This window comes from Lepisma saccharinum, chromosome 2, assembly GCF_977018435.1.
Source record: "Lepisma saccharinum chromosome 2, izLepSacc3.1, whole genome shotgun sequence".
Lineage (NCBI taxonomy): Eukaryota > Metazoa > Arthropoda > Insecta > Zygentoma > Lepismatidae > Lepisma > Lepisma saccharinum.
Window position 1 is genome coordinate 95345813 of NC_139230.1, and position 12331 is coordinate 95358143.

The following is a 12331-nucleotide window of genomic DNA, read 5'->3' on the forward strand; positions in this document are numbered from 1 at the left end:
TTTATTCCAGAAATGCAAAAACAATGAGAGAAATGAGGCTGAGAATGAGACATGCTTCTCTAAAGACAATTAAAAGACCGAGACTTACTCTTCGATACTCTCATTTTGTTCAACAGTGGGTCAACCAGAATGTATGGCTTTTGAAACATTAGCCTAAACCAAAATTACAACGCTATTAGATTTATTGCCGCACACCAAGATAGTAGTTACCTGATTATTGATAAATCTCTTATATGCTGCATGGTTGATTTCCATCAGAATAAGATTTCTTTTTGTCAGGGCTTTTAGCTCAAAAATATGCTTTTTGTTGTATATTTTTATGTACATTTTTGGAGACAAGACATCAGAAATAGATGGGATTAGTACACACAAGCCTGTCATGTTTCAAAATTCGAAATTATGAGGCTTGTCAGGAAAGTAAAGATACAAACACATTTGCACATTAGGGAAAAAATGTGTACCAAAGTTGGCAACACTGGCAGTAACCTTGATCCATACGATGAGGATTGGGAGTGAGTCGTCAGTGCTGTGCTGAGTCTTGTGCGAGGAACACGCATTGAAAATGGCAGCGGCAGTACCGAATCCGGCCAGGTGTGAAGTGTGCACCATGATCAGGTTTTTGCAGGCACAAGGAAAGTGTCAATGAAGATCCATTGAGAAATAGTGACCATGTACAGGAACATAATGAATCCGTAAAATATGGCGAAGTGGTGCCATGCCTTTGCAGAAGGTCGGTGTGATATTCATGATGAACAGAGGAGTGGGAGGTGGTCCGTGATCACTGACATTCGCAATCACATTGAAGCAGAGGTTCGTGCGAACAGGTGGGTGACAATTAGAGAATTGTGTGTGATGTTTCCTGACGTTTCAAGAAACACTATTCATCAAGTTGTGGGTGGGTTAGAATACAGAAAGTTGTGTGCATGCTGGGTCCCAAAAAAGTTGACTGAGGAACACAAAACCAAAAGACTGGGATACGCACTGGACTTTCTTATGCGCTACACAGAAGAGGGAGATGCATTCCTAGACTACATAGTGACAGGTGATGAAACATGGGTGTTACACCATATGCCTGAATCCAAGCAGCAGTCACTGCAGATAACCATTCTACAAAAGCCAAAAAATTCAAGCTGATGCCAACCGTTTTCTGGGATCGCCACGGCATCCTACTGTTGGAATTCATGCCTTCTGGAAGAACGATTAATGCTGAAACCTACTGCCAGACTTTGAAACATCTTCGACGTGCAATTCAAAACAAACTGAGGGGCACGTTGTCACGTGGAATCCACTTTATTCATGACAATGCCCGGCCCCATTCAGCGAATGTCACCAAGGATCTGCTTGCACATTTTCAATTGGACGTCCTTGAACATCTGCCATACAGCCCCAACCTCACACCCAGCGATTACCATCTGTTCCTGTATCCAAAGAAACATTTTGGTGGAAAACACTTTGACGACTATGAGGTCAGGGAAGAAGTCACAACTTGGTTCCAGATGCAGGCGGTGGATTTTTACGATTCTGGGATACAAAAACATGTTCCACGTTTGAACAAATGTTTGGACAATGGTGACACTTATGTGGAGAAATAGCTTCTGTACCAGTGTATCCAGTGTAGCTGTAGTTGCATGTAATACATTTCTTGTATATCTTATTTTTCATTTGTATCTTTACTTTCCTGACAAGCCTCGTAGAATGAGATAGATGTTTAAAATAGAGACGAAAACAAAACCTTACGAGATGAGACCAAAAGTTACTGTTCAAGAATGTAATCTCGTTCGAGTAAAGAAAGTAAAAGTAAAGTGTTCCCCTGTGCATAGCACCACGCCATGAAGGCGTATAGGGGGTGTGGGGGTAACGCCCCACACTTTTTTGATCCGGTCGTGAGTGGGGGTGATGTGATCAGCATCACGCCCCTGACTGCCTTTACCCCCCCAGGGTTTCCCCCAGGTACCCATGCTATTCGACGCTGGGTAGGCGCCGGGGCCGCTTCCACCGTTAGAAAAGTTCCCGGATTTGAACCGGCCGGGGATCGAACCCGGGACCTTGAGCATGGTAGTCAGACGCGTTACCGACTGAGCCACCGCGGCCACTATTTCGAGACACTGGTAAACTGTAATGTAGGCTATGGTGTTTGAAAAATAGCCTAAACCATAGATAGATAGATACCTTACTATTTGAGCTGCTATTTCAAGTCCACTTTACATACAGATAGGCTAATTGAGACTAGAGCTACAGTGGGATCAGAGCCACTATGTGCCTCCACCTGGTTTTGATTTTTGATTTGATTTAGTTTATTTTACTTCGCGTTTCGTGCCTCTTGGCTAATTTGCGAAGATGGGGATGAGTGATGAAATTGATGAATGGACATTCACAAACAACCAAGCCCGACCGGGATTCGAACCCGGGACCCTTGGCGTCGCTGCGCGATGTGCTAACCACTCGGCCACAGGGCCTCCACCTGGGTATCGAACTTGAGATACATTACTATTTGACTTATTCACACATATCAAGGGAGTCCCTTGCATACATCTGATGTCAACTTTACAAATCTCTCCCTTTGAAAGAAAATAGAGGAAATTCGATGTGTTTTCGCTTGAGGATGGAGGAACCTTCCTGGCCATCTCTGTGATTCCTCTTCCAAGTGTCGTAAATTTTCCACTCAGAAATGTGAGGGAAAGAAGCTGCCACCTCCCCTTGGAGGCTTGATCTTCTCAACTCAGGACCTCAGGACACCGAAACTGTATCTTCGCCTTAAGCCAATTTTCCATCAACAGTGAAAGAAAGCTACATGAAAATGTGTGATTGCTGTAGAAGGAATTCTAAGCAGATGTAATGTTTCAGAATTTGGAATATAATAGTTTTTTTTTCAAAAGGAATTTTCAAACATTGCTTGGCTGCCATTGGCCAAAGATCGAAGAGCTAAACACTAGAGCAGTGGTTCTCAACATTCGTGAAATAATGGTTTGGGAAATTACTTTTTTAAAAGTCGATGTCCAGATCCCAGGAATTTTCCTCGTAAATATATTTCACATATTTAAAATTTTATACATGATTTAACATATACTCTTGAAATTAAATATTGATAACTAAATTCTGGCATAACAACAGAGTAATAATAGTTTGATTACGTGTGAGTTTGTTGACAAATATAAACATGTGGATGATGAAGCGCTAACATCATCTCCTTGTAATTAAGTAATCCTGAGTTCGATATCCGGTGGAGGCACACAGTGGTGCTGATCCCACTTAAATGTAGGTCCAATGTTGATTAGTCTATTTGTGCATAAAATAGACTTAAAAAACAAAATCTCACAACTCAAATATGAAATTAGGATTTTGTTATTTGTCAACCACTTTCAGCAGAACCTTTCACAGCTCAGTATAGTTGATACAAGGGCCCGGTTCAGGGCTATGGACTAACATGCCTCCATGGCTGGCTGTTTCAAACAAAAGCGGTCACGTCCTAAATGGCCACAACACAGGCTCTTTACAAGATGTTGAAGGCAAATTACAACCAATAACTGCACCAACAAACTTGATAAAGCCAAAAGAACATTGTGTTTAATTGTAATATAATTAAGCCTTGTTTTTTCCATATTAAAACCAATACGTTGCTGACCAAGGCAGTTTATTAAGATAAAACACTTAACACGTAACGTTTCGACCCTGTATCAGGGTCTTCCTCAGACGAAGAACTAAACTAAAATGATGAAATACTTCATCATTTTAGTTTAGTTCTTCGTCTGAGGAAGACCCTGATACAGGGTCGAAACGTTACGTGTTAAGTGTTTTATCTTAATAAACTGCCTTGGTCAGCAACGTATTGGTTTTAATTGTGTTTAAATCTTAAAACATTGTACATATCGACACTTTATTATATCATGAAGTTCAAACATGTCATAAGGCTCTCTTCTAGAGTTTAGATACATCTGCTCGTTGAGGTGAAGCATTCACTGTGCATATGCAAACAACAAACTGAGGCGACACGATGCACGGTATTGAGAAAACGGCCCAGTCAGAGTGACACACAAGTGACAAGCAACATATGCAGCTTGTGTTGTTTCAGTTCAAAGGTTCACTTTGATTACTGATGGTTTGCTTCTAAGCGACATGTGTCATTTGCAGCTTGTCTCCTGTTGCATGTTGCTTGTCACTTCGGTGTGAAATCTCCCTTAAAATGAACATAGAGAAATGTAGAATCTTTCCTTTTTCTCTCTTTCCCAGTTTCCTTTTCCCCTTTCTCCCGCCCCCTCCCTCCCTCTCTCTCTTAAGAGAGAGACAGGGAGTAGGAAGAAGGATAGATAGAATAAAGAGTCGGGCGAGGATGGAAGGTTAGAAAAAAGCGAGAGAGAGAGAGAGAGAGAGAGAGAGAGAGAGAGAGATTCTCTCTCTCCATTCTTTCCTTCTTTCCTTCCTGTAGAAAAGTGCACAGATATTAAAAATATGTAACAAATGGTGAAAATGGCCATTAATGTCAATGAAATTTTATTATCTTGTTTGACACACCATACATATGCAACTTGTAAAAACAAAATTGAATAGTAAAAACAAGCTGCAAATCAATTATATACTGACAAGTAAGAAAATAATTTCCACCAAAAAATAATTTCAAAATCTTCATCAAATATTGATGTACAGGCTATCAAAAAGCTTCAGTCAAATATATTTACATACAATTTAACTTTAGTTACATATGTTGGGACTTGAAACATTAGAGGTAACAAAACTAATATGCACAGAAAACTTATGAATTTTTACTTTATTAAGATATAGCTAGGGACATGCTAAATTTGAACCAAAAACATGAAACTTCATGCACAAAAATACAAAAATTGAAATTAAAAATTATGCATAGAATTGCAAAAATTGCACATAAGATTGCACTTACTTGCATGTGTAAACAAAAGTATCAAACAAAAATGTGAAAACAGCATATAATCAATTCTTTTATGAAATTTATTGTTTTATATTGTAATAAATGTAGGCTGAAAATTTATGCAAAAAACTCACGATTATATGATCTGAAATATGATAAGATTTAAAATTTACCACTTCCAAATGTAGCTCTGCTCATAAAGAAACTAGATTACATCACACCAATGGATGAACTTATAAAAGATAGTCATTACTGAAAATGTACCAATTTAAAATTTAATGAAAGTGTTATATGCACAAAGACAATGCAAAAATAACAGATTCATGAACTCAATTATATATGTCATATTATTCTTTAGAATAATGCAGATTCACATGAGAGGAGATCAAAGAACCACAGATAGATTGCTTGAAAAAGTGGAAGTACAGTTGAGTACCCAGAGCTTTTACATTCAAGTTACTCAAATGGTTGATGATTTTCAAAACATTTTAGTCTTTATCACATATAAAAATACAAAAAATTATCAACCAAAATTTAAGAAGTCAATATATTTTCATTAAGAAAATAACTCTTGATACACAGTAACCATTCTAAAATAAAGATCTGTGTCCGCTGCAGGTGAAGAAATGTCAGAACATGAAAGATCATGTGTCAGAAAACTAGCAAAAATGTAGTTGTGAAATGGTTCCGATAAATTTTAGGATAATAGTATCCACCAATTTTTTTTAAAATGGAAGAAAGGAGAGAGGGGAAATTGTGTGTAGATTATGTCCTTGAAGCCAATGTAAAAGACGATTAATCATTTTCAGTTCCTATAAGGTACAATGTTACCCAACATAGGAGATTGACCAGTTACAAACCAACTAATTCCACAGAAAATCCACTTTGAGTAAAAACTATTAGCTCTGCAAATCTATATCAAGCTGCAAGAAATCAAAATTGGGGCACTACAGAAGCTTTCACTTTTAAACACATGTGCATTGGTACTTTTGGTTCCAAAGTTGGAAACATTGTTCACAAACAATTAAGACAAATGAATGCAAAGGCTGCATCTTTTTGAGTCAGCTGTGATTCAGGCTAATCATTAACAATGGTAACTGACAAATAGAGAACACTTTATCCAAAATTTAGTATAACTGCATAACCTAAAGTTATTTGGCATTTGGCCTGGTGTGTCTTCCCAGAAACAAAGAATACTTTCATAATAATTTAACATGGGGAAAATCAAATACCAGGACAAGATTTCAAAAAAATATTCAGGTTTTATGGGAAAATCTGTGCATGAACTAATCTTTGCGCAAACATATTTTTCACTTGAACACATGTCTGTTCAAATGTAATAGCCAAATATACAATTAAAAAGTACATTTATAAATGTTGAAATTTTACTTCCACTATTTGCATATCTATTAATTTTACAAATCTCTGCTATCATATACATTAGAACTCGAAATTTTCATTGGCCTTTGGCAGGTTTCCAGTCTGAGTCACATTGCCACGAGCTGTTAGGTGTGCTGCTGTAACTTGTTCATCCGCTTTTACTTGGCTTTAGTTGGTGTAGCAACAGGATTCACACAGGTTGATTCCATAACAACTCCAATTTTCTCCAAAGTGTATTCTGCACCTTAAACTTAGGTGTACCAGAAATATGTGACAGCATGTGTACAAAACTACACATAATATTTCAGTTCTATCTTCATTATTTATATACATATGAAGGTATAACATACTTAAATTACAATGCAATATGAGTATCATGTGCTTGTCAAAACCAGTTTAATTTTTAATTAATATTGATGTTAATTGCATGTAGGCTTTTTCAAATGCACCAAAATATTTTTTTAAAAAAATCATAGAATGAGGACTATTTGTCATAGAGAGTAAAGTTTGTTTCATTTTCGATGAGATGACTAAGGTTTTCCCAGGAAATAAAATGTTGACATCCTATCTTGATATTGAAGATAATTTACTCATGAAGGGTAATTTACTTACAATATCCCCTTTTCGGAAAGTCCCTTCCGTCCTCACAATATATGAAAATGTATAGAAAAATTTCAACTGTGTACCTATTATAAGTATAGCTGAAAGTTGACCCATAGTTTATCATAAAAAAAATAACTAATATATATTACATGCTAGCAAAAAAAAAAGTAGTGTTGGCAACTATTCCCAAGTGATCCCACTTCTAGCAATGGGCTATGTAACTTAATACTTGAATGTATGTATCACAAAGGATCACTCTGAGAAAATAGAACATTTTTTTAGAACTTTTTAGGAAAATCTGAATAAATATAAAGAAATTAAAATTTCTGGAAAAATATATTTCTTTAAACTTTCCTTAGCCTATATTTAGTGCACAGTGAGGAAAACGATTTGTGATGGGATGACATCTACATGGGCTAATTAAATATTGGTAAAATCTTTACATATTGATTCTGTTGCTGTAAGAAATAATGCTGGGAAAAGCAGGCAGTCCAGTAGATGAAACAAACTACAACAGCATACGCAGTGCACAGAAAATGTAAACCAGATGATACTAGCCAATAGTCCAGTTAAAACTGCAAGTTGTGATGTGGATGGCAGCAGAGGTCACTGAAAGTTATAAAACAACAAATATATAGGCATACGGATAGTTCTTATGTGCACACCTATTATGTCCCTAGATATAGATTGAATTGTATTGGCACATTTAACTTGTATTGTTGAATTTCCAATTTGTTACTCCAGAAACACTGACTTCTTTGTTGCACAAACAATTTAAATTTCAAATCAAAACTAGGGCTGAGCCGATACTGATACAGATTCCCACCGATACCGATGTTGATATTGGTACTTATTGTAACAATTAGAAGTTGCTCAAAATATTGATTAATATTAGTGGGCAAGTGTTCCATTCCAATTAGGCTATAAATATCGAATTTCCAGAGTTTTCCTATTAATATTTAAAAAAATACACCACAATATTTTTTTAAAAAAATACCTGTTATGTAATCACAAAATACAGTTCTTCAAAATAATATTGGTGCAATGATATTCGAATTTTGCATAACTTTCAAGATAATTAGACTCCACAAAAGTGTCTCATAGCATTTTTGTAGATGCTGTGAATGATCAAAATGCCAGAGAAGTTTCGGCTGGTATCAGTAAATGAAAACCAATCAATACTTTCTGATACTGATATATCAGTATCAGCTCAGCCCTAACCAAAACAAAACAAAACTTTTTGAACATAAACATAATGACTAGTTTAAATACTGGAACAAAAATTAAGCACATTGGTCTGGAAATACTTATGAAAATACTTATATACTTTAAAAGTCAGAAGAACCAGGGAAAATGTGTACATATATTCAACATGTACCTTCAATTTCAAATAAAAGATTCAATAAAAATTATTGCACATTAACATAAATATCACAATATGAGCCCAAGGTGGAATATACCTGATCACTGGTGTAATTAAAATAGACATTAGTAGTTATTATGTTCTACACTCTTATCTATCTTCTTAAACTTTCCACTTTTCACCCATCTTGTGAAGTGGTCATCGGCAACTACTTTAATTTGTCTCTGTTTGTTGCTCACTTTTATCCAGTTACTTTCTTCGGATGAATTTGACATATTTACAGATGGAGAATTTTCTGAAAAGAAAATGCTGTCCAACATAGAATGAACAGAACTATGCTGAACTTCAGTTTTTTGTTCAGTGCACCTAGTGCTGTGCCCTGGAATTTGTTGATGATCAGACTGTATACTATCTAAGACAGTAGTATGATTATTACCTGAAAAATTTTCATGCGTAACACATATACCAATATCAAGTAAATTGTGTGTTTTACTTTTTGGTTCATGCTTTGAGAATGAAGTTATAGTAGCAGTTTTAGAATTTCCATGTTCATTTGTAAGCTGCTTTTGTTTATACGGGGCAATCTTTCTTTGTTTTTCAGTTGATGGAAACAAAATATTATTTAGAAGTCCCTCAGTTTCACTACTTATACACACAACTCCTGTTTCACATCCAGGTTTCTCTTTTTCATCACCAAGTGTATCACTCAACATATCAGAGCCTTTGTATTGTACATGATCACGGTTGTCATGTGGTTTATAACTAACACTAGAGTCCTTGCTTGAGTGTGGAACTGGTTCAATGAAATCATTCTCATCAGAATTATTCAAGGAACTTTTCGTCAAACTGTTTTCCTGTTCCTTATTATCATGCTTCAAAATTTTAGATGATGATGATGCATGAAGATTTGAGTTTTGCATGTAGAATCTGTGCAAAATCTGGCACCTTTCTGCTTCATTCATTGCTAAGACCCTGTCTGCTAAAACTGATGGGGAAATCCCTTCCATTGAAGCAATATCCCAGAACAGTTTTCTGTAAAGAGAGAAAAAAAATGTAATATAGGAATGCAGGAAACATGTAAAATTCAGATTCCAATATACAGTACTTCATTGTAACTGAACATTTTCATATTAAAAATAAAATTAAAATTAGTAGGAAGAAGGTGAAAATATATACTGTGGGTTCTGATTTTGTATCAAAGTATGGGAAAAAATGCTGGAATGTTTTCATGAAATAAGTATTATGAATTTCATGAGGACCCCTGACTTCATGCTTTGCTGTTCATGTGACAGTGCAGGTGATCCCATGTATTATATCTTATTGTAATCATTGGAGTGTCCTCTTTATTTGAGATTTAAACCATACCTTAAAGGTACATAAGGGCTCCACACATTCTCTATCATGGCCATAGTTGGAAGTGATGTGATCAGCCAGGTACTCACTGATAAGCCCCAGAGCCACTTTATCACACTATGCAGGGACATTTTCTAAAAAAAAAATCGCACTTGAGATCTCCACCCCTGGGAATCAAATATGGATCTTCTGCATGGTAGTCAGATGCCTTCCTGATTGTCCTGTGGCTCCTGTTTAGTTGTATATAAATATGATACTTTTCATTCTAATGTGTGCCCAGAAAATAACATTTATAAAAAAAGTGTGGTTCTGAATGCTTGATACGTTCTTGCAATTAGACGCGTCGTATTATTATACTATTAATATTAACTTAATAATACTCAGCGGTGAACGATGAGACTTGGTGAAGTACACAGACTCCTCTCAGGTACAGGGATAGTGTTAGGCAAAGACAATATTCACAGCACAGAGAAATAAAACCACATTACTGCAGTATGTATAAACTGAAAGGTTTTATTCTTTATTTATTGCAATTATAATGCAAATATACTTGAGACGAAGGCGAGGACTTCGCTTTGTCGTTGAATTGACTCAACTAAAAACTCAAAGCATAAACTCAATGCGTGGCTATCGGCAAGCCTATGATCACATAGACATAGCTTGTGCCCCGAACTACCACACCAAGAGATATGCAATGATAACTGAGCCAATATTTGCTCTTTAGCCTTTTATTTCCAAATTAATCCTTAGGCTAGCTTTATTATTTAACGTAGAATGGTTGCAGTATTGTGCATATCATCAATGCATGGCTATCGGCGTACCTATGATCACATGGGCCTAGCTTGCGCCCTGAACTACCATACCAAGATGTATGCACAACACCAAGGAGTTCCTTTTAAGTTTAAAAGCTTCGTCGATCCGTGGCAAAAGTGTGTGATGATTCTTACGCGATATCCTCGCTTTTATACTATTTTCGAGAACACAGATTAAAGTACAGATGAATCACTCACTATCTACAAAAGGATATTATCAACAAAACTGACATCTACACAGGTATAGAAATACAAATTCCCATAGTGCACTCTCGCAAACATGAAGATACATTAAACTACTCATAATAGAGCATAAAATTCAATAAACATTAACAAAATATATACATTACAAACAGGGTGCAATATTACATATAATAACACAACATTTAAGTGTCCTTTCATAAAAGTATATTATATCGGTAATATATTTTAAAGTTGTGACATCACATAAAAATGTGGATCATATCATGCTGTTTTAATGAACTTGACCTTTAGATTTCTAACTTTGAAATGCATTATTTGAATGATTCCCTGTGTACAACTTATAGAAAAACTTCTACGTATAATCACATGTTGCAAATTCTATGTGATCCATGGTTATAGAGAGAATTTATTATATATGTATTTCACATAAATTACAAATAATTTACCAGTAACTTAAGGTAAATGCCTCAGTGTTCAACCATGTACCAGTAGTCGACATGCCACTGTTAAAACTGAAGAAACAAGGCAATGTGCAAGCCTAGAGAACATTTGGCAACACTGTACAACTCCAGACTTGTGTTGTGTGAATAAGAGCTGGTTCAACAAGGAGAGTTCTGTCTGTCATCTAGATAATATTGTTTGTACTGCCAATTCTGACTTGTCTTCTTGGTATTCTTGGTAATTTTATTCAACGTAAGTGTAATTTATTTGACAGTTCATTATTTCTCTTTCTGTTTTTTATCTTCACAATTACTATCCACATAATGTGTTTTGAGAGTTTAGAATTGAAGACATTGACTAATTAATTTATTAACACTGTGTCAAACATAGGGACACACATATTATGAGTACTCTAAAGTTTGTCACCCCTGTCAACTACCGGACACACTAAATAAAATAAGTGTTAAACCAGAGTTGGTTTACTGGCAGTAAACCAACTTTTTTCACATACATAGAAATTGCTGAAAAATTTGAAGTTTCTTCTGTTTTTGTTTTATTTGCATGCCTGTATTGGCATTTTATTTATATTATATGTAAATGTATACCATAAAAAAGAATTGTTGTGGTAAACTTAGTCAAATTTTCAGAAAACATATTTTGATTCCACAAAGGCAAGGACTTCAGCCATGGAACATTACATTTCTTTGCAGCCTGCTTGCTCATGAAAAATATATATTTTTAGGTTAATCATAGTAGTTTTTGAGGCTTAAGTAAGTGTCCTTTCTTCTCAATTGAAAATGGATCCAAAAGAAGCGACGTGGCATGTTGAGCCATGTTGTTGTTTTCATTCACAACAATGCTCGTCCCATACAGTGGCTGCAACGCAACGACTCCTTACAGACTTTGGTTAGAAAACATTTCCTCATCCCCCGTACAGTCCAGACCTTGCCCCATCTGATTTTCATCTCTCTTTGCACCTGAAAACTTTCCTTGCTGACCAGAGCTTCAAGGATGATGATGCGGTCAAACAAGCTGTTACCACTTGGTTATCAAAAAAGGCAGCATCATTCTTCGATATGGGGATACAAAATATGGTGTCTCATTATGATAAGTGTCTCAACAGGGATGGCAATTACATTGAAACATAGTCCAATGTCAGTACTTCAGTGTACAATAAAGTGTTTTGATCTATTACATTTTGTGTCCTTTTAATAGGCCAATGAAACTTACTTTCTGGTTGACCCTTGTATTTCATGAAAAGGCGTTCATTTCGAGGAAAGCACACATTTCGCATTA

The 12331-nt window shown here is 35.8% G+C and overlaps 2 protein-coding genes across 3 annotated transcripts in view; one reads left to right on the forward strand and one right to left on the reverse strand.

Annotated features, from left to right (window-relative positions):
* The first annotated feature begins 699 nt into the window (after positions 1-699).
* Positions 700-1134, forward strand: LOC145983178 (histone-lysine N-methyltransferase SETMAR-like). Its single transcript, XM_083116418.1, has one exon. The coding sequence runs from the start codon at positions 700-702 to the stop codon at positions 1132-1134; it is 435 nt and encodes a 144-aa protein (XP_082972544.1).
* Positions 1135-4513: 3379 nt separating this feature from the next.
* The window catches only part of LOC145984103 (DNA excision repair protein ERCC-6-like 2), a 206071-nt gene continuing 198253 nt past the window's right edge, over positions 4514-12331 (reverse strand). For both annotated transcript variants that reach the window (XM_083117522.1, XM_083117521.1), the window contains exon 15: positions 4514-9257. In XM_083117522.1, coding sequence (XP_082973648.1) covers positions 8351-9257 — 907 coding nt within the window. In that variant the 3' untranslated portion in view covers positions 4514-8350. The remainder of the gene's footprint in view (positions 9258-12331) is intronic.